We start from the raw sequence: 22,361 nt of genomic DNA, 5'->3' as shown, positions 1-22,361 counted from the left end.
GTAGAGACGGGGTTTCACCGTGTTAGCCAGGATGGTCTCGATCTCCTGACCTCGTGATCCGCCCGTCTCGGCCTCCCAAAGTGCTGGGATTACAGGCTTGAGCCACCGCGCCCGGCCCTAGTTTATATTATTTACTTTTCTAAATTAGAGACGAGGTCATCTTGGTTTCCCAAAGTGATATACCTTTTGGGTGTTTTTGTTTTATTTTGTTTTGGAGTGCAGTGGCGCGATCTCACCTCACTGCAACCTCCGCCTCCTGGATTTAAGCAATTGTCCTACCTCAGCCTCCTGAGTAGCTGGGACTACAGGCGTGCACCACCACGCCGGGCTAATTTTTGTATTTATAGTAGAGACAGGGTTTCACCATGTTGGTCAGGCTGGTCTCAAACTCCTGACCTCAAGTGATCTGCCCGTCTCAACCTCCCAAAGTGCTGAGATTACAGGCGTGAGCCATCACCCCCAGCCTTAAGACAGACTATTCTAGACAGAGTCGAAGTTCCAACTGTTTGATGTGGGGCAAGTGTCTTCCTCTCTCTGGGCCTCGGTCTCCTCTTCTGTTTAAGGGACACATTGACAGCCCCTCCCTCGTACATGTGAATCCCAGACACAGCACGGTGCTTGGCACACAGTAGGCACTGAATCAGTGACTCCCCAAAGGACTCCATCCACCCTCCCAAACCCCACCCCGGAAGTACCTCGGGAAGCACGCACTCTTCCATTTTGCACGCCACAAACAGGCAGGCCACGCCCAGCAGCTGCAGGCGATGTAGGCGCACGCGGCCAGCACTCAGGTAGGAATCAAGCAGGTGCACCGCCAGGTAAAGTGTGTCACCAGCCAAACCCAGGTACTCCTGAGGAGGGGCACAGGTGACCACAGGGTCCCAGGCGGCGACGCAAACTCAGCCCCCCACACCCTTCCAGATACCTACGTGCACCTGGACCAGCCAGTCTACCACCAGGGCGCGCATCTCCGGGGTCACAGCGCGGGGCAGGGCTCTCCGGGGCAGCATGCGGCACACCTGGGATTAGGGCAGGGATGCCTCACTCTCCACACCTGTGCCTCTGCCTTTCTCCTGAGCTCCAGCCCTGGGTGTAGCAGCCTCCTCCAGTCAGTTGGACATCTCAGGTGTGCCACACCCAAACTGGCCTCCAAATGAGCTCCTCTTACATGTCCTCACCTAGAACTCTGGGCTTTGTTTCAGATGCCTCCATACCCACCTCTCCAGTCTGTAGCCCCCAGAGCCACATAGTCTCCTGGGTGTCTCCCCCTAGGTTCCCAGAACTTCACCTTTTTTTTTTTTTTTTTTTTGACGGAGTCTCACTCTGTTGCCCAGGCTGGAGTGCAATGGCACGATCTCGGCTCACTGCAACATCTGCCTCCTGGGTTCAAGTGATTCTCTCGCCTCAGCCTCCGGAGTAGCTGGCATTACAGGCATGCAGCACCACGCCCGGCTAATTTTTGTATTTTTGTAGAGACGGGGTTTCACCATGTTGACCAAACTGGTCTTGAACTCCTGACCTCAGGTGATCTGCCCACCTTGGCCTCCCAAAGTGCTGGGATTACCGGTATGAGCCACTGCGCCCAGCTTCAGACTTCAACTCTTGACCACCAATCCTCAACCTCTCTGCCTCAGAGCACCCAAAAGGGTCTTCCCAAAGAAAGATCTGACCAAGGAACTCCCCAGCTTATAAAACCCTTCCATAGCTCCCAGTACCCTTGGAGAAAACTCTAATTTCTTTCAGGCTCTGCTTCAACATCACCTCTTCCCTCTCTCCCCCGACAACCCACACATCAGCCACAGCCACCTTCTTCTTGGCTCCTAGACTATACCAAGCCCATTCCTACCCCAGCTCCTTTGCACTTCCTGTTTCTTCTACAGAGAGGGTCCTTCCCCAACTCCTTGCACGGCCTTTCCGTCATTCAACTAACATCTCCATGACTTTATCTATACTCCTCCCACCCGATCACTATCTCTTTGTCTCAGCATTTTCACTCTGAAGATGTCTCCCTGTATGCTTTGTCTATTTGGCCACTAGGCTGCCAGTCCCACGAGGGCAGGGACTTCTGCCCAGAACACAGGTGTCTCTCAGGTCCTAACAGAGATCCTGGCCCAGGAGAGTCGCTGGTAAGACGTTAAATAAACTCCTCCCTTCAGTCTTCCTGCCGCAGCACCCCTCTCATAGGGATGTCTGAAGGCTGGCAAGGGCAACGCTTTGGTGTGGATGGCCTTTCCATAACTGTCCTATGTGTTTGCTCATCTCCCCAGAAGGAGGCCAGCACTGCAGCATCTCCAGCGCTTAAAACATTCGCTACTAAACCATTAAATATTTGTTGAATAAATGTGGAGGATAAGTACGGGGACCACAAACACCCCAGGAGGGGCTGTAAAGAGCCCGGGGACGGTGGGAAAGGGCATTCCCAGCGGTAGAAACGGTGCTCTGTGAAAACAAAACAACAGCCTGGACGTAGCAGAGAAGGAACGCCGGCCGCCAGTGATGGGGAGGAGAGAGGTTGGAGCGGTGGGAGTTCAGAGGTGGTGTTGAGTGGGTGCTGGGTGGGGGGCTGGCGTCGGCCTCACCAGGGCAGGCGGCGGGTCGGCTCACCATGGCTTCGGCGAAGATGTCCCCGGCGTACTCGCGTTCTCCCTGCAGCCCCAGCGCGCTCAGCGCCTCCTCCAGCCCTGGCGGCCTCTCCAGGCGTCTTGGGGAGACACTGGGGCCCGAGGGGAAGCCGTCGGGGACTGGGTCGCTCGAAGGCTCTGCATCGAGGGAGGCAGCGGGACTCTGCAAAGGAGAGGGCCTGGGGACTCAGCGCCTAAAGAGAGGCCTGAGCCGGGAGCCGGGCCCCTGGTCCCTGCCTCTCACCAGCATCCTCCAGGAGGGTGTTGCGGGCGAGGCCAAGCACCGACCCTTGCAGCTAGGGGAAGAGAGGTGCGGCGGGTGCTTTAAATGCGCCTGGGCGCGTGCGCACTGAGCCCGCCTCGCCTAGGCAGGTGCACAAAGGCGAGTGCCCCGCAGGCTGGCTCTGTCCTCTCGAAGCCCTCTGAGGTCGGGCAGCTGGAGACAGAGCCTCATCCTGCTGCCCAGAAGCAGCCCCTCTGAGCCTCACTTTCCTCGACCATAAAGTCGGGATGATTTCAAAATGTAGAATCAGGGTTTGTACCGTCAGAGGATGGATGTACAAACATAGATCAGAGGTTAGAGTGACCCTTGTGGTGTCGGTGTCACAATGGAATTGGAGATAAAATTGTGTGAACACATATATAGAAATAAGTGTTGGGTATGCAAACATGTATTTCCTAGCTTAGTCCACTGGGAGGGTTTAAGAGCAACGACACCCCAATAGTAAGAAGCACCGGTACCATCCAGGCCCTGGCCGCCGCATCCCATTCTCCACTAAAAGGAACCAGGTCTACTTGGAGAAATGGCTGATCCCAGGGTCATACAAGAGAAGGTACAAGATCTGGAATACTTTTGTGTGGCAGAAAGTGTCCCAATGGCAGAGCAAGTCACATAGATGCAGAAGTCACTAGCTAAATCTAGAAAATGTGAGCATCAAGATGATAGTCACAGATCACAAACCACTGAATAAAATTAACATACATGTTTATTCTGATATAACTCAGACAGTGGGAAAGAAAAGCTCTTCTAATCCTTAGAATGTGAACTAATAGATGTGTTTTGTTTTCAGACAGGGTCTCACTCTGTCACGCAGGCTGGAGTGCAGTGGTGTGAACATGACTCACTGCAGCCTAAACCTCCTAGGCTCAAGTGAGCCTCCCATCTCAGCCTCTCAAGTAGCTGGGACTACAGGCATGTGCCACCATGCTTGCTTAATTTTAAAATTTTTTGTAGAGACTGGGGTATCACTTTGTTGCCTAGGCTGGTTTTGAACTCCTGGGCTCAAGTGATCCTCCCGCCTTGGCTTCCCAAAGTGCTAGGATTACAGGTGTGAGCCATGCCTGGCCGAACTAATAAATATAGAAGGATGGAAAATTCTATTTGGCAACCACCACAGCATCGTTTCATGCAAGAAACATCAATAGATGTCCAAACTAGTGGGTGAACATCTGATAGGAATCAGGGTATCTACAAAATGCCTCTACACAAGATGCTTATTAACTATGTAAACCAAAAGGTATCTGAGATAGGTCTCAATCAATTTAGAAAGTTTATTTTGCCAAAGTTAAGGACGTGCCCGTCACATAGCCTCAGGAGGTGTTCGGGGCACCGTTTGGTTTTATCATTTTTATGGAGACATGAGACGTCATTAATATGTGTAAGCTGTACACTGGTTCGGTCCGGAAAGGCGACACAACTTGAAGCAGGGGCTTCCAGGTCATAGACAAGAGACGAACGGCTGCTTTGAGTTTGATTAGCCATTTACTGAATGCACGATTTACAGGTACAGTCATCCATGCCTAGTCTTGCTCAAAGAATAGGGCAGAGGAAGCCATCAGATATGGGTTTGTCTCACGGAAGCACAGGGATGACTTTGAACTCTGTCTTGTCCACAAGGAATTTCCTTGTGGGCAAATGGTGAGAGGTAAGTAGCTTAACAAACAATAAACCTTTAGGCCAGGCGCAGTGGCTCAGCCTGTAATCCCAGCACTTTGGGAAGCTGAGGTGGGCGGATCACTGGAGGTCAGTTCGAAACCAGCCTGGCCAACATGGTGAAACCCTGTCTCTACTAAACATACAAAAATTAGCTGGGTGTGGTGGTGGGTGCCTGTCACCTCAGCTACTCAGGAGGCTGAGGTAGGAGAATCGCTTGAACTCTGGAGGCCGAGGTTGCAGAGAGCTGAGATCACACCATGGCACTCCAGCCTGGGTGACAGAGCGAAACTCTTGTCTCAAAAAAAAAAAAAAAAAAAAAAAAAAAAAAAAAAAGTAAGGCAACCAACCCTGGTTGAGGGAAAATAACTGCAAAATAACTGCCCTGTGGGTTTCACACCTGCCAACTGGATGCAACGTGTGAACCTGGTCATTAGCTAGGAATTTTTAACATACAAGGACATTAAGTGTGACCACTAGCGGACATTATAAAATCTGTAAAGAACAGCGGTTTCAATGTTAGCTTCCTGACCTTGACAACTGGAGAGCAGTTATGTAGCAGAATGTTCTCTGGAAAAGGTATACAGACGTGGAGCAGGAGGTGGAGGGCTAAATGGAAAATTCCGATCCCATTTTTGTCCGTTTTAAGTAAAACGCTATGAAGAACCTGGTGAAGGGGATATTTTGTAACCCTTTTACATAACTTTTATTTTTGAATAGACAGTTCCCACCTACCCCACACCCAATTTCCCCGATGAACATCTCGTATTAGTGTGCCCCATTTGTCACAATCCGTTAGACCAATATTCTTCTACTAAGTCCATGCTTTATTCAGCCTTCCTTTTTCCTTACGTTCTATTTCAGGACACATTTAGTCACCATGACTCCTTCGGTTTATCTTAGATGTGTCACTTTCTCAGACTTATTCTGATTAACCACCTTGACAGACAAATCCCTCAACTGAGATCTGATGTCTGCTTCCTCTCAGGGAGGTGGTGTGTGTCTGCGGGAGGAGGATCAGAGGGAAAGTGCCCTTCTATTACATCACATTAAAGGGACACCGTGAAGGGGATTCATCGGCAATGTTGACCTCGATCGGCTGGATGATGTTTGTCAGATCTTCACTGAAAAGTTACTTTTTCCCCCCTCTCCACACTGCACTCTTTGGAGGAGCTACTGCAGCCCACACCTAAGAAGTGGGGGTTACATAGCCCTCCTTGAAGGCTGTCTACAGAAATTACTTATGATTTTGTGTAGATTTGTGTATTCACACCATTTTGTCACTTAGCAGTAGACTTATTTCACATTTTGGGTGAAAACCCAATATTATGCTACTTATTTTGTTGTTCAAATTCTTTTCAGCCTTGACCACTGGGAGCTTTCTGCTGGCTCCTGTGTCCCTGTGACTTAAGCACATCTGTGCTTACTTTCAGGCACTGCAAGACGCCCCAGGCTCATCTTGTACATTTCCTGCCCCAGGCCTGGAATAATCTTAGTACAGTATTATTTTTCAAAGTTTTCTGCAAGTCTCCAATTATTTCAAAATTTATTTATGTGAATGGCTACACTTTTTTGGGAAGGTATTGGACGTTAAAATCGTGGGATGTAGACGACAAACAAAAGCACAAGCACAGTACAGACAGATAGCTAAAGTTTATTACAGGACTGCTGGTAGCACCAAATGAAACCAAGTCAATTCCTTTTAACAGGGCGGCTGAACCGGTTGAGGAGTCTACCCTGAGGAAGCAGCTGGAAAGTCTGAGTTCCCCAAATGCAGCAGCTAAAAGGGAATCTCACTGCTACCCCTGACTCAACACAGTCATCAATGCACACAGGGCAGCCCCCAGAGGCTTCACATTAACTGGAAAAGATGATGCAAAAAGAGCAGGAAACTACCAATTTATTATGCTGTGTCCATTTGCACAGAGGTAATCAGCACCACAGTGAGTACTCAAGGTCCTGAGACGTTGGGTGAATTTACTTTCTTATACTCCTGCTTTGCTGTCTTTTTTAATGGCATGTATCATGTTTTTTTTTTTTTTTCTAGAGACACGGTCTCACTGTCCCAGGCTGCAGTGCAGTGTCGCAATCACAGCTCACTGCAGCCTCAAACTCCTGGGCTCAAGTGATCTTCCCACCTCAGCCTTCCAAGTCAGCTGGGATGACAGGCATGCACCACCATGCCCAGCTAATTTTTGTATTTTTTGTCGAGATGAGAGTCTCCCCATGTTGCCCAGGCTGGTCTCAAACCCCTGGGCTCAAGAGAGCCGCCCGCCTCGGCCTCTGAAAGTGCTGGGATTACAGGCGTGAACCACTGTGCCCAGTCTACTGTTCTTTATATACAAAAAAGAACTTGAGAAATTTTTAAAATGTACATTGCAAAAGACGATTATTCTACTCAAAATTTATTTGGTAAGATTTTATTAAGACTCTAAGTTCAAACACCCTCCTTGGGAAAAGCTCTATAGGATAACCACATGTGCTCAACTATGGGGCCGGTTGCTGCAGCTGTGGGCCCCCATCCTGTGGAAGAGGAGAGAGCCACTAACAAGATGAGGTAGCCAGGCCTGTGCCCACACGAGACTTGCGTCACCGTGGTGTGAGCAGCAGCAACGTGGGTCAATTCGGGGCTGGGACGAGAAGGAAGAGTAAAAGGCCTCTCTTTATAGGCCTGCCTGCTTATGACCACCAGGGTAGACTTTTGTAATTAAATTAAGGTACACAGGACTTTAGAAAGACAAACTAAAAAACCCCAACCGAACACGAGTCTTAGCTGTAGCTAACTCTGATTTCTGTAAATTGGATCTTTTTCTGCTTATATTCACTTAAAATCTCAAAGACTCAACAGGTGTGAAGTGCTAACACCTTGTGGCAAAATCTCAAATTCATCTGTGCCAGGCCCTCTGCACAGCAGGGCTCAGCAGGGCTCAGCAGGGCAGGCCAAAGCTCTGGTCCCTGGTCCCTGGCTGGGGGAGGCGTGCCATCCGGCCAGTGCCCGGCCATGTGGCCACGTGACTCAAGCATGGGAAGTGCAGGGGCCCAGACACAGCCAGGCTAAAGGGCAGTGCCTAGCGGAGGGCTGACCCCAAGCTGAACGGGGTTCCAACCAAACGCTCAGGAGCTCCCAGGAGACAGCAGCCACGCCACCATGAACACACCACTGGGTCTGTACTGGAATTTGGGGGCCTCGAGGCTTCCGGGTGGCAGCATAAATGGGGAGGTGGGGCAGGACAGGAATGCCCCCCTCTAAGGCTCGGCAGCCCTGCGGAATGAACCACTCCCTCTCACTCAGTGACGGCACAGGCACCCTCCTCATTCTGGACTACCCAGATCTTCCAGCCCTGTCCCTCCACCCCACCTCTCTTAGCTGAAGCAGCACTGAGGGCCTGGAGTGGTCTCTGTCCACCACACCCCCACAAGCATGGAGCCTCCCCACACCCCTCAGCCCCACAGCACCAGCTGCACCCACCCTCTCCAGCCTGAGCTCCTGCACACACCCCAGCTGCCCTGGCCCTGAGCTCCTTCTCACCTCCACGCCCCTGCTCAGCGCCCTGCTTGCTGAAAGGAGCGACTACTACAGGAGGAGCTGGGGCCCAGGGGTCCGACTCCATCACCAAGGCAAGGCCCAGAGTGGCTGGGCCGGCGTGAGTGCAGGCTGGGCCCTGGTCTGAAATGAGTGTCTTTATTGCTTGTACCGTACAAATATGAGGACGAGGAGAAAGGCCAGTAGGGACGGAGGAGAACTGTCAGATAACGACATCGCACACAGAGGAAAAAGACCCTCACCCACCTGAACCAACCCCACCCTCCCCACCCTGCCATGAACTGCATCGTACAGGAGATGGGGTAGGGAGAGCAAACCCACAAAAGCTGAACTCCAAACACCCAGAGGTGTTGCTACAGGGAGGGGAGGCGTGGGCACGGCAGCTCACGGATCAAGGCGGGGCTCCTCCCACTAGGTCAGCACCCCTCCCCCACAGGATGAAATGCTCGGGCCAGGGATGGGGCCCAAGCCCACACACCACGCACACTGGAGGACACGCTGCCCTCACACACAACACACATGCACACACACCCACGTGTGCCTGCATCCCGCCGACACACGCAGTCCGAGGCACGCACAGGAGTCCCACAGCACTGACATGGACGTGCGTTCATGTTCAACCTTAAGGCTGCAGAACATGGGGCCCTGGGGAGAGGGAGGGATGAGGGGGCCTAGGAGCCTCCCTTCTCAGAGGCCCCCCACCCCAACAGCTACCGGAGATGCCCACCCCCACCCCTCCCTGACCAAGTCCATGCGGCCCAATACTGTCCGGTGTAAGATTGTAACAGCCGAGGCTGGTGCCCCTCCACCCCCACCGAGAAGGGGGTGAGCCCAGCCCACAGCCCCCAATGGGGTTAGGCCAGGCCTGGGGTCCACCAGGAGGTAAGGCCAGCTGGAAGGAAGCCCTAGTAAGGCACGGGGCTGGGAGGCAGGCAGGTTTGCCCCCAAATGTTCCTCCTGGCTCAATCCATAGGGTGAGGGCAGCTTGGTGGAGAGGAGACAGGACCAGGAGGCGGCGCCCAGCCCGGCCCCTCCCGGTTCCCCATGGCGCAGATCCTGGGACCTGGCTCCATTCACCAGGGAGCAGCCCTAACCCCCAACCCTGCAGCTCCCAAGGGCCCCTGCCTGCCCCTGGACATTATTGCTTTTCTGCCCCCATGGGGGGACAGCAGGTGGGGGGTTGGACCGCCCCGTGCCTGGCCACTCCTAGCCTAGGCCACGGGGCCTGGAAGGCAGCACCACTGTCTGCCGGGTGTCGCGTCCCACCAGAAGGCAGCCTTCGTCCGGAAGCAGCAGCGCGGAGGCAGCCACCAGCACGACACCCGGGCCAGAAACTCAGGCAGGCCCCGGGCGTCAGGCTTCACCCCTCACTGGGGCTTGTGTAGATTAAAACCTGAATCTCTCCAACAGCCCAGGCCTGGGCGAGAGGTGGAGTATCCCAAAAGCGAGTCTGGGCACAAAGGTGAGGCTGGAGGCAGGGGCTGCAGGGGCTGCAGGGGCGCGTCTGGGAGGGGCCTGAAGAAGAACTGGAAAGGGGGTGAGGAGGTGGGGGTGGGGGTGGGGGTGGGGGTGGGGACACAAACCAAAAAGGCAAAGTAAAAAGTTAGGGGGAAAAACCACCCGGCGGTGATGGCTGCGTGCGTGCGTGCGTCCTCTGCGTGGGCGGACTGCTCACTCGCGGATGCTCGCCGAGTAGGAGAACTGGGGGAAGTGGGTCCGCTGGTCCAGCTCCAGTAAGCCCAGGCTGTCATCTGAGGGCGGCGGAGGTGGATGGGGAGAACCGGTCAGGAGAGGGCCTGGGACACCTGCCCAGACTCCCTGGGGAAATGGCCCCAGCTGGCGGGGGCTGCCCACAGGACAGACAGGAAAGGCTCAGAAACCTCCCTCCGCAATGGAGCCCCTCAGCCACGGCTCCACTCCCCAAACCTGAGCCCCGGGCAGCCTCCTCTGGGAGTTTCCTGTGCCCTTGCCCATGCGCCTCACAGCTGGCAGGGCCTTCTGAGCCTCCCACTTTCTCTCTGTTCCATACACCACCACGCCAGGGTCCAGCCCAGAGCCCTGTCCTGGCCTGCCTCTCGCGCCCTCCCATCCATTCTCCACACGCAGCCCGGGGGGCGGCTTTCTAAAGGCCTTCTTTAACCCTGTCCCTCTCTCTATGAAACCCTTCCCTGGTTGGCTCCCCCCATGCAAGCAGTCCCCACCCCTCCCAGTGGCCCCCAGACCCTTGCACTCCAGCCCCATGCCCTCTCTTCTTCCCGGCTGCTGCCTGTCCTTGGCTGTGCCATGCTTCTCCCATTGCTGGCATCCCACATGCCATTCCTCCCATTCCTCTGGCCAGCTGACGTGTTTGCTTCCTCCTCCAGAAAGCCCTCCCTAACTGCAGGCCATGTCAGCTATTTCCTCTGGGATTCCCTAGTCCCTGGGCTCCCACAGCCTAGCCCTGACCACTCCAGGCCATCCACCCTACCTGGGCTGGGAGCTTTCCAGGGCAGGGCCCAGGGCTGGCTCAATCAGTGCTGTGTCCCCAGCATAGCCCAGCACCGGGCTGGGTTCAGAGTAAGAACTCAAACAGCTGTAAAGCAGTGAACCCAGCCAGCCTCACAGACCTGGCTGTCTCCTGCCCTGAACCCCCGCACTGAGCTCCAGAATGTGCTGCAGCCAATGGCTCCTGGTGGCCTCACCAGGTCCAAAGAGGACCAACAGCAAAAGGACCTGAGAGCAGACCTTGGGGGAAACCTCCCAGACATGAAGCAGGGGCCTTCAAGGGCCTTCCTCGAGAAGTGGGTTAAGAGCAGACCCCATCCCTCCACCACCGGGGCAGGCACACCAGCACGGGGGCCCCAGGCACTCACAGCGGTCGGGGGGTGTGATTGTGATGGACTGGGCGGTGAATTCATCATCAAAGTACCTTGTGTCGACCTCGGACGTGACCTGAGGTTTGAAGGGTGGCAGGAGCTACGGAGGAGAGGAGCTCAGGCTCAGGGACCTTGAGGCCAGGAGGCATCAACCAAGGTCAGCACGAGCGGGCCAGGCCCCTGAGGGTCCAGCTGGGGCAGGCAGTGGGGGCTCACCTTCTTCTGGACCACGTCCTGCCAGTTGATGCTGAGGAAGAACCTGTGCTCCATGACCTCCTTGGCATCGCTGGGCCCCCCACCAAGCCTGGGCAGAGATGGCCGTCAGCACCTGCCTCCCAGAGCGGCTGGGTTCGGGGAGACGGGCTTTCGGCACAGGCAGGCCCTGCATGGCCTTTAATGATTCTGTCTTGACCACAAACCACCACTTCACAGAAGGAAACCGAGGCTCAGGGAGGGAGCTCACTTGCCCAGGGTCTGAGCCAGGGACTCAGCAACCTGGACCCATGTGTCCTCACAGCCTGGCCTCACCCTTGAGTCCAGAAAGGGAGTTAGCAGGGCAGGCTCAGTTCCTATCCTGGCTCTGCCACATATGGTTTGGCGGCCCCAGCCAGGCCTAGGGATGCCCTGTTTCTCAGTGTCCCCATAAAAGTGTCCCCCATAAGGCAGTGTCAAGGATGGGCCTGCCCTGGGGGGAGCACTCCCTAAGTGCCACTGTGGACAGTTTCAGGGGCTGTGTGGGGACAACACACACTGCGACCCCACAAGCGAGGGCCATTGTGAACGCTGCCCCCTCCAGGCCGCAGGGACAGTGGCAGCAGGCGGCGCTGGGCTGGGCTGGACTGGACGGGGCCGATGCCAGCCCTCACCTCTGCTTGGGGTCCTTCTTAAGCAGCCCGGCAAGCAGGGACTTGGCCTCGGGGCTGAGCGTGCGCGGGAAGCGGATCTCTTCCATGAGGATGAGCTCGAAGAGGCGCTCGTGGTCCTGGTTGTAGAAAGGCAGGCGGCCGCACATCATCTCGTACATGACCACACCCAGCCCCCACCAGTCCACGGCCCGGCCATAGTCATTGTCCTCCAGCACCTGAGGATGGAGGGGAAATGAGGGCTGGGCCCGTGGCCCTGAGGCTGGCATCACAGTCCTGCCCTCAGGGCATCTGGGCTGGAAACACACAGGTCTGGGGGTTCCCCCTTCCCTTGGCCTCATATGTTCCTACCCGCCCCCGCAAACCCCAGACACCTCAGGCGCCAGGTACTCCGGGGTCCCACAGAAGGTTTTCATGGTAGCCCCGTCACTGATGCCTTCTTTGCAGAGGCCAAAGTCAGTGATCTTGATGTGGCCGTCTTTGTCCAGCATGAGGTTTTCCAGCTGTTGCAAAAGTCAATGGATCTCAGGCGTGTGCTCCGAGGGGTTCCTGCTACCCCAGCCTTTCCTTCCAGGGAAAGATGCCAGGGGCTCCTGGACATCAACCCTCCCATGCCAGGCTGGGCCCAGCACACACAGCCTCACCCTCTGAGGCTCAGAGAGAGGCCAGACCCAACCCTCCCCACACCCTGGCCCACCCCCAGGGTACCTGGAAACAGCTGGGCAGGGAGAACCGAGAGCCAGGCCCTGTCCACCCACTGCCCCCACGGTCAGCTGCAGGTTCTTACGTTTGAACATGGGGGCACAAGCTTTCTTCTATTTTTTTTTTTCCTAGACTTTTTGTCCTTTAATTATGAAATATGCAGCCAGGCAAAGTGGCTCACACTTTGGGGAGCTTAGGCGGCAGGACTGCTTGAACCCAGGAGTTTGAGACCAGCCTGGGCAACACAGCAAGACCCCATCTCCGTATTTTTTAATATGAAAAATAAATTAGCCAGGCATGGTGGCACACACCTATAGTCCCAGCTGCTTGCGAGGCTGAGATGGCATCTCCCCCTGGAAGGCCCTGTGTGCCCCTCCCAGTTACTGACCATCCCCCACAAGAATTAACCTCTACTTCCCGTCTGTGCCACTGCACACAGACACACCTGTGAACTGTGGACTCACCTCCTCTGTGCGGCTTTCCCTCGACATTAGCCTATGAGATGCGTCCACACTGTCGCGTGTCGCCGTAGCTCATTCCTAACTGCTGTGTGGCACCCCACTGTGCGAACACTCCACAGTGGGTCTGACCTCTCCTCACAGTGGGCACTTGGGTTGTTCCAGTTGGGGCTACAGTGAGTCCTGCTGCTGAGTGGGGGGGACACTTTCTAAGGTGAATGTGTGTCCCCACTTCTCTTGTGCACACACTGCCGAACTATCTTCTAAACTTGGCTGGGTGCGGTGGCTCACACCTGTAATCCCAGCACTTTGGGAGGCTGAGGCGGGTGGATCATGAGGTCAGGAGTTTGAGACCAGCCTGGCCAACATGGTGCAACCCCATCTCTATTAAAAATACAAAAATTTGCTGGGCACGGTGGCGGGCACCTGTAATCCCAACTACTCAGGAGGCTGAGGCAGGACAATAGCTTGGACCCAGGAGACGGAGGTTGCAGTGAGTCGAGATCGCACCACTGCACTGAACGGAGCAGGACTCCTCATAAATAAATAAATATAAATAAATAAAGTAGGGATTGTGTCAGTTCACACTCCACTAGCGGCCTAGGAGTGCTCGTGGGAGGCTTGGAAAGGTCCCTACTTGGGGCCACTTGCTACAGAACCACCACCCTGGACCTTGGTGGGAAGCTTGGCGAATGAGGGCAGAAGGCCTCAGTCCCACCTCCCCAGTGTGAGTCCCATGTGGTGTGCGTGCCACAGGTCAGCCTGGTGCACACCCTGCCACTAACCTTGATGTCGCGGTACACCACGTCCCGCGAGTGCAAGTACTCAAGAGCCGAGACGATCTCTGCACCATAAAACCGGGCCCGCTCCTCTGTGAAGACACGCTCCCGGGACAGGTGGAAGAACAGCTGCAGGAGGAAGGAGTGAGGAGAGGAGGTCAGGCCCCAGCCCACCCACCTGCCCTCACCTTCCCAACCCCCTACCCCAGCCCAGTGATGTGGTGACACCTGTGTCATGAACCAGTGACAGCTACAGGGACCAAGCAAGGCACAGCGCAGAAGCTCACGAGTGACACAGAGCTGGGGGTGAAGGGCGAGGGTCCACCAGGAGACACCCACAAGAGGGTATGACAGGGACATCCAAGACAGAGGAGGGAGGACAGCATGGAGGCAAAGAGAAGCACACGTCATGACCAAGTAACAATAGGCCGTGGGCAAGCCCAGATCGGACGGATGAGCAAACCTCCCATCCCAATACAGGCGTGCCAACCGCTGCACAGAGAAGGCGCGAGGCAAGCAGTGGGTGACAGAAGTGAGGTAACTCTGTGAGGGGGAGCTGAGTGGCTGCTGGAATCCACTTCGGAAGGACACGGGAACAGAGGGCTGCTAGGTTTTAACCCTTGGGAGCCTTTTCTGGGGCCTTTAAGGTCTTAACATCCTTCCCAGTGCTGTTGCCCCACAGCCCTCTCCACACCTCTCTGGACTGGTGTGGACCTGACCCACCCACTCACTAGCTGTGTGAACCTGGGCAAGCCACTGAACCTCTCTGAGCCTCAGTGACCGCCCCCCAAAATGGAGATGATGCCGCCTGCCTCAAGGGAGAGGAGCACAAGATGACATTGAAATTTCCCTCCACCCTTCCATCTCACCCACAGCTCCTCTCCAACCCGCCCCACCCTAAAGAAGAAGGCCCCAGAGGGCAAAGCCAAGGCAGCCGCGGCTCACCTCGCCACCGTTGGCGTACTCCATCACGAAGCACAGGCGGTCGTGGGTCTGGAAGGCGTACTTCAGCGCCTGGTGGATGAAGGCAGCAGGGTAGGAGGTGGGAGGGAGGAGGACTCTGCTGAGCCACACCAGGGCAGGGCCCTAGCCCTGCTTATTCTGCACACATACACGCTGCCCTGGCTGGGGCCCCCGGGAATCAGCCAGATGGGGTTCACATACTGGCTGCACCTTTTGGGGCGTTAAGTGAAGGCATGGCTCTGCGGGTAGGAAAGGGTTACATGCTGAACCATCTTGTCCTCTGCCTCCATCAGGCACAGCCAGGGGAAAACTAGAGCTGTACTGAGCAACCAGGGCTCTTGTTTTTACAGTAAAATGTGTTCAACTTACACACACAAGTGATGTCTGCTGTGGCTGGGAGTGGCAAAGGCTTGGGAGCCAACTTCAACAACAGGATGGACAGGGGGTCCCTCAGCTCATGACAACTCAACTATTCTGTTTTCTACACTGAGGTACCTCATAAGAGTTTATTTGAAAAAGTACTGTGGCTTAATAGGATACCTGGACAGCAACTGAGATAAAGAAATGACACATAAGCCATCCTTAATCTAATCCATTTAACTGGTGGCCACTGGCCTCGATGGAGACTGCAGCCCAAATAGGCATCTACTCAGTCCAAGCGGACAGACAACACAATGCTAACACATCTGCTTCTATGAGCATATCTGAAAACAAAAACAAAAACAAAATAATATTTCTACTTCAACCAGCTGGGCTAAGTGCCCTAACTCATAGAGACAGCAGCCATCAAATAATGTGTTATCTTCAGTTGGTTCAAGTGCTTATACGAAGCCACCATCTCTGAAGAAGCTGTCACCCTCCCACTCCCTGAGCCTGCTCACCCCCACATGTCTCGGTTCGGATGACTTGGCAGGGCGCAGCAACACCGTGCCCTGGCCGCCTGGCCTCCCCCAAGGCTGTGCTTTGTAGCAGAAGATTTGGGCTCTTTCTCTGAGCTCTGTCCAAAGGCTGGCCTCACACTGTCTGGGAAAGGGAGGGCAACTCACAGTGAGGAACGGGTGCCTGGTGTTCTGGAGGACCCGGCTCTCGGTGACTGTGTGAGCGACTTCATCCTGCAGACAGACTGCGGGTGAGAGGCTGGTGGGCAACACCATGCCTGCCCACCCCACCCCGACCCAGGAAGGGGAGCAAGGCCTTGTGAAATGCAATTCCATTCCCAGCCATAAATGCAGAAACAATCACAGGAGTGGAATGTGAATGCCTGCAAGCCCTCAGCAAATCACAGACCCAGACGAGGATCATCAGTGGCTCTCAAAGCCACAGGTGAAAAGTCAGCAGCAATGTCACAATGAAGGGACCAGGCTGCTAGGGGCAAGATACTTGTGATGTCCCTGCAGGGGAGACAAACAGACATCATAAGAGCCCCGAGGTGCCACCACAGGCTGTGGGAAGCCCCACCTAGACAGCGCTCTTGCCCAAAGAAGGAACTGGGCCTAACGAAGCTCTAGACAGCAAAGCAGTGCTTCTCAGGGTGTGGTCCCCACACGGGGCACATCAGCACTGCCTGGGAACTGGCAGCAATGCAAATTCCTGGGACCTACCCCCAGGCCCACTGGGTCAGAAACTCAGGGTGGGCCCAGCGCTGTCTCACAAGCCCTCTGGGTGACTCTAATTCAGGTTCTAATTGACTGTACAGCAGAACCACCAGGAGAGGTTCCAAAAATCTGGAGCCACCTGCAGCAACTTCACACAGGCTCTCCCTGGGGCAAGTTGATCCCCAGGGGACACCTGAAAATGTCTAATGTCTTTTTTTTCTTTAGCTGGGGGTCTGGTTCTGTTGCCCAGGCTGGAGTGCAGTGGTGTGAACATGGGTCACTACAGCCTCAACTTCTGAGGCTCAACTGATCCTCCCACTTCAGCCTTCTGAGCAGCTGGGACTGCAGGTGCACGCCACTATGCCCGGCTAATTTATTTTTATAGAGACAGGGTCTCGCTTTGTTGCCCAGGCTGGTCAACGAGCCCAGTCCAGCGATCCTCCCACCTCAGCCTTCTAAAGTGCTGGAATTACAAGCATACGCTGCAGCACCCAACCCAAAAGTCATTTTTGATTGTCACAACCTAGGGAGCTACTATTGGCTTTAGTGCGTAGAAGCCAGGGGTGCTGCTAAAACCCTACAATGCACAGGGCTGCCCCGACAGCACAGACCAATCTGTCCCAAAATGTCAACAGTGCTGAGGCTGAGGAATGCTGCCTTAGGCCCGATCACCACATCAGGAATGAACAGTTAATGTGACTGGCTCTGATGGCAGCACCACGATTATATTCTTTACAGCCTTCATCTGTCAGGGCACGTGTTCAAGTGTGGATGAGTGAAGCGACGTGATGTCTAAGACAGGCCTTAAAGTAGTCCAGAACAAGAGAGGCAGGCAGAGCTAAGGGAACAAGGCTGGCTAAACGCTGATAACTGGTCAAACTGGACAGTGGCTACATGGGGGTCCGTAATATTTATTTTCTTTTTAAATTTTTGAATATCTTTGGAATCTTCCACTACAAAAACTTCAAATAAGGGAAAAAGTAGAATTCCATTCTTGGCCCGACCTCCAACTGGGATACCCTGAGCAGAGCCCTGGCCTCCCCAGCAGGAACGTCCTCACAGCCTCCCCAACAGGCCCCAGCCTCCCTTGACAGTACCTGCTGGGTGAGGCCCCCAGGCTCGCTCTCTCCACAGGCACCCCCAGCCCCTACCAGAGGGTGGAAGTGGGGACTCAGTAGCAAGGCCTGCTGCTCCTCTCTGGGCCTCAGGCTCCCCCTTTTCTGTCTGGAGGGAACTCGTGGGGGAAATAAGCCCACGGCAGCAGAAAGCGTGGGTAAGCGTCCAGGCCTCAGGGTCAGGCTCCAGACCGCAGCCCCCGCAGGGGCCAGCAAGCACAGTTCCCGGGGCACGCACCTTGGCAATGATGACTTCCTTCCGCAGGATCTTCATGGCGTAGTAGCGGCCAGTGGCCTTCTCCCGCACCAGGATGACTTTGCCAAAGGTTCCCTTGCCAAGGAGTTTGAGATAGTCGAAATCATTCATGGTCTGCCAGGGACAGGGAGAGTGGGGGCAGTCAGCGCCTGGCTCACGGCCCATGGGAGGAAATTTTAACAAAAGAAAGAGGAAAACCAAAAGACACTGTTGCCAAACGGCTTAGGCTGGAGCAGGAAGGGAGGCTCTGGGCAGCAACTGTGTGTTCTGAAGTGGCCTTCAGACCAGGCTCTGCGGGCACAGGGCCTTGGGAGGGCTGGGCTCTGACGTGGGGCTAGCCAGGTCTTCACCACCTCCCAAGACGAAGCTGCAGTGGGTCCACCTAGGGTTGCTCCCTCCCCCACGGGCACGGAGAAGACCCGAGGGCACCTGCCACCTGAAATCACCCCACCCTGCAGGGCAGCTCTGTTGTCTCTCAGCTGAGCCCCCTGAACTGTGTATGGAAACCAAGGAGAGCAGGGCCAGCAATGGGGGTGGGGGGCATCACAGGCTGGCAGCCCCACCCCTGCTTCCAGCACTTACCACTTTAGCCCGTGCCTTGCTGACCGCCACTTCCATCTCCTCGGCCGCGGAGGAGTCACTGGGGGAGCCACACTTGTAGTCCATGGGGTCCTCACCTGGGGCCCGCTGCTTGAGGCTGTTGGCAACCATCTGGATGGCCCGCATCCATTCCTCCCTATGCAGGGACACATGTGAGTCCCAGGAGCCAGGAGTCCTGGGCCTCAGAGTCAAAGGGCTGAGTGCCACCTCCCAGCCACCCCCTGTAACAGGCAAGCAAATGACCACATACCCATGGGAATTTGGGCAAGATCTGTCAGAACCAGAGAGAGCTGAAGGGACCTGAGTGAAACTCCACAGACCCCCGACTGTGATGGTGAGGAGCGGGTAAGTGTGGAACGCAGGCCAGGCGCGGTGGCTCATGCCTGTAATCCCAGCACTTTGGGAGGCTGAGGCGGATGGATCACGAGGTCAGGAGTTCGAGACCAGCCTGGCCAACATGGCAAAACCCCGTCTCTACTAAAAATACAAAAATTAGCCGGGCATGGTGGCAGGCGCCTGTAATCCCAGCTACTCAAGAGGCTGAGGCAGGAGAATTGCTTGAACCCAGGAGGCAGAAGTTGCAGTGAGCACAGATCACGCCATTGTACTCCAGCCTTGTGACAGAGCAAGACTCCGTCTTAAAAAAAAGAAAAGGTGGAATACAAAGAGAGATCACCAATTTCCCTAAAGTGACCTGACCTGAGGGCCATCTGAAGCCAGGCAGCAGGCAAATGATAAAAAAGGAGTGACCCTCTCTTTTCACAGCCCCTTGAAAATAAGCCAGCACCCTGAGCCTTGAATGAGGGAGAGACGGGGCTCCTGTAAATTCTTCAGAACAAATGACAAGCTCCAGTTTATAAGTTACCAATGTTTTGTAAAGTTAAACCAAGAGTAAGCAGCAGTATTCATTAGCCAAAGGAGCCAAAGACATTACAAGGCAAGAGCTGGCCCGCAGGATCCCTGGAGGGGACAGTCTGCTGGGAGCCGGGAGTCTGCATGGCAGGGACAGAGGTCCTGGCAGCCCAGGGACGTACAGGAGAGAAGCTGGTGGACAGGAAGCAGGTCCCAGCAGAAGGGAGCCTGGTTTAAAAACAGTCAACTAGAAGCTAAGTATATGGCTCACACCTGTAATCCCAGCATTTTGGGAGGTCGAGGTGGGTCAAGTGCTTGAGCCCAAGCATTCAAGACCAGCCTGGGCAACACAGCAAGACCCATCTCTAAAAAAGTTTTCAAAAAACAAAAATAAAAAATAAAAACAGGCCAGGTGCGATGGCTCACGCCTGTAATCCCAGCACTTTGGGAGGCCGAGGCGTAGGATCCCTTGAGGTCAGGAGTTTGAGACCAGCCTGGCCAACATAGTAAAACCCAGTCTCTACTAAAAATACAAAAAATTAGCCAGGTGTGGTGACATGCGCCTGTAGTCCCAGCTACTTGGGAGGCTGAGGCAGGAAAATCACTTGAACCCAGGAGGGGGAGGTTGCAGTGAGCCAAGATCGCACCATCGCACTCCAGCCTGGACAACAGTGTGAGACTCCATCTCAAAATAATAAATAATAATAATAATAAAATAAACAACAAACTAGTCCTGTCACTCATGGTTTAGAACTTGCTGGGAAAGAACTGTCTTTGGGCCAGGCTTGGTGGCTCACACCTGCAATCCTGGCACTTTGGGTGACTGAGGTGGGAGGATGGCTTGCATCCAGAAGTTTGAGACCAGCCTAGGCAACACGGATACCCATTTTGTAGAGACCAAAGATAAAAAATTAGCCAGGTGTTGTGGTGGCACATGCCTGTGGTCTCAGCTACTCGGGGGCTGAGGTGGGAGAACTGCTTGAGCCCAGGAGGTGGAGGCTGCAGTGAGCCATGATCATGCCACTGCAATCAGCAAAAAAAAGGAAAGAATTTTCTTTGGATACTTACAAACTGTTCTGCCTAATAAGTGAAAATGACCAGAGACCAAAATGAAAAATATACTAGGCTGAATGACACCAAATTGTCCACATCCCCCATTTTTGACCACACCACAATTAGGTGTTTTCAACCCAATGCATTTTGAACCCTCTGTGTATTTTGCTTGTGTCTAGAAAATACCCACATGACCAATAGGAAAAATAAAATGTTTACTAATAATGAGAAAATTCAAAGAGTACAAGTAGGCAACTTCCCAAATCCCAGTGATTTAAATAAGCCACAGGGAGTACAGCCAGCCCTTCACATGCATCTTCCAGGGTGGCCCCCGCCCCAGGGCAAGTGTCACTGCTCCTGTGTTCCTGAGGCACTGGGGCACCCACCCAAGGTCAGGCAGGGAACAAGTGGCTGGGATTGGGCTTCAAAATCCAAGCCGGGGCACCCTGCTGGGCTGTATTCCTCCCCAGTGTCGTTTCCTGGTGTACCACGCGAAACTACTTCTATTTCCATCCGTCCCACCATGCACCCTCTTCCACATTTTGACACTGCTGAAATGCAGGTGCATCTCACAGTTGGGGTCTGTCTTAACTGGGCACTCCTTTTTCTTGGCACTATACGAAATAAGGTGCCCCCCCAATGACAGCACCTTCGATTTGATGAAATATCACAGCAGTGTTTAACACACAGGCTGTTGTAAGGTAGAATGCCTGTGAGGCATCTGTGCAATGAGACATTCTGCAGCTGGGGGAAAAGACAGAGGCAGGTCTGTATGCTGACTTGGGATGACCTGAGACATCTTAAGGAAAAAAGGAAGGTGCAGGGCCGGGTGAGGCAGCTCACTCCTGTAATCCCTGCAATTTGGGAGGCAGAGGCTGGACGATGGTTTGAGCCCAGGAATTCCAGACCAGCCTGGACAACACAGGAAGATCCCGCCTCTATGAAACATTTCAAAATGAAGGAAGGTGAAGAACAGTGTACAGTTCTGTGCTCCTGAGTTACAAAATAATGAACTTCTGCGGACACAAACTCACACAGGCACAAACATCTCCAGCAGAGCGGTCACGATCCTGGAGCCCTGCCTGCCTCCAGGGAAGGGAACTGGGAGTCGAGGAAAAGGAACAGCCTCTAATAACACATGGGAAGCACTCGCTATCATCAACCACTCCCACTCCCACCCATTACAAAGGAGGAACTGAGGCACAGATTAAAAAACCGGATTCCAGAAAAATAGCAGTTGTTCCAGCCATGGTAGCTGGAATCACAAAAGACACGCTGCCCTCCCCACCCACTCAGAGACTGGAGTCCCCACAACCCATCTCTGTCCACCCCATGGAGGCGGAGATTTCCACCTGCTTTGAACATGGTTCTGCACCCAGAACTCATGGTGGATACTCGGTAGATACTTGGGTAATGAAAGAGTGAGGCAGCCAAAGTCCAGGTGGTCCCAGAGCCAGGGCGAAGCAAGGCCCAGCGCAGACCCGGGCAGAGCATACACTGAGCCTTGGTGCACACCCAGGCAGAGAGGTGTTGGCTTCTGCACTCCCTGGCCCAACGTCTCAAGCCAGTATTTCTCAACTTGCTTTAACCCATGCCCTCTTTGGAACAAATTATAGCCTAATTCCCAAACGCTACACTAATATTCCTGTTTTTCAAAAGAAAAAAAAAAAAAAGCGGGGGCGGGCACGGGGCAGGAGCCGACCCCACGACAGGTTTTTTTTTTCTTTTTTCTTTTTGGAGACAGAGTCTCACTTTGTTGCCAGGCTGGAGTGCAGTGGCTCCCTGGTTCAAGCAATTCTCCTGCCTCAGCCTCCAGAGTAGCCAGAACTATAGGCACCCGTCACCATGCCCAGCTAATTTTTGTATTTTTAGTAGAGACAGGGTTTCACCATGTTGGCCAGGATGGTTTCGATCTCTTGACCTCATGATCTGCCCGCCTCAGCCTCCCAAAGTGCTGGGATTACAGGTGTGAGCCACCGTGCCCAGCCTTCCATGATATGCTTTATCAGACATAGTTGTCCTCTCACAAATTTTAAATTTTTTTAATGCTGACTCTGAGTAAATGATGGTGGATTGAGAAAAAAAAAAATCACAGATCTCCTAAGAGATACAGTGAATATATTAAAAAGGAAAATATGTCTTTCATATATAAAAATCTTGAGAGACTGTCAC

At 54.1% G+C, this 22,361-nt stretch overlaps 2 protein-coding genes across 5 annotated transcripts in view; both read right to left on the bottom strand.

The window, feature by feature from the left end:
- Window positions 1-2,871, bottom strand: part of CNTD2 (cyclin N-terminal domain containing 2) — a 4,935-nt gene extending 2,064 nt beyond the window's left edge. Inside the window, 3 exon segments of the mRNA XM_025368591.1 lie at window positions 696-851; window positions 930-1,019; window positions 2,605-2,871. Coding sequence (XP_025224376.1) covers window positions 696-851; window positions 930-1,019; window positions 2,605-2,871 — 513 coding nt within the window.
- A 4,075-nt stretch (window positions 2,872-6,946) lies between these two features.
- AKT2 (AKT serine/threonine kinase 2) overlaps window positions 6,947-22,361 on the bottom strand; it is a 52,493-nt gene continuing 37,078 nt past the window's right edge. For 3 of the 4 annotated variants that reach the window (XM_025366643.1, XM_025366646.1, XM_025366645.1), the window contains 10 exons: window positions 18,267-18,420; window positions 17,667-17,798; window positions 15,765-15,830; window positions 14,701-14,769; window positions 13,762-13,884; window positions 12,191-12,319; window positions 11,820-12,034; window positions 11,170-11,257; window positions 10,951-11,053; window positions 6,947-9,849 (listed from right to left, as the gene is read on the bottom strand). In XM_025366643.1, the coding sequence (XP_025222428.1) occupies window positions 9,770-9,849; window positions 10,951-11,053; window positions 11,170-11,257; window positions 11,820-12,034; window positions 12,191-12,319; window positions 13,762-13,884; window positions 14,701-14,769; window positions 15,765-15,830; window positions 17,667-17,798; window positions 18,267-18,420 (1,159 nt within the window). In that variant the 3' untranslated portion in view covers window positions 6,947-9,769. Of the gene's footprint in view, window positions 9,850-10,395; window positions 11,054-11,169; window positions 11,258-11,819; window positions 12,035-12,190; window positions 12,320-13,761; window positions 13,885-14,700; window positions 14,770-15,764; window positions 15,831-17,666; window positions 17,799-18,266; window positions 18,421-22,361 lie in introns of those variants that run through there. The other variant, XM_025366644.1, reaches the window with a different exon arrangement.

The sequence above is a fragment of the Theropithecus gelada genome, chromosome 19 (assembly GCF_003255815.1).
Source record: "Theropithecus gelada isolate Dixy chromosome 19, Tgel_1.0, whole genome shotgun sequence".
NCBI classification, from domain to species: Eukaryota; Metazoa; Chordata; class Mammalia; order Primates; family Cercopithecidae; genus Theropithecus; species Theropithecus gelada.
The sequence above is the reverse complement of the archived record's forward strand: the minus strand, read 5'-3'. Positions and strand labels throughout refer to the sequence as shown.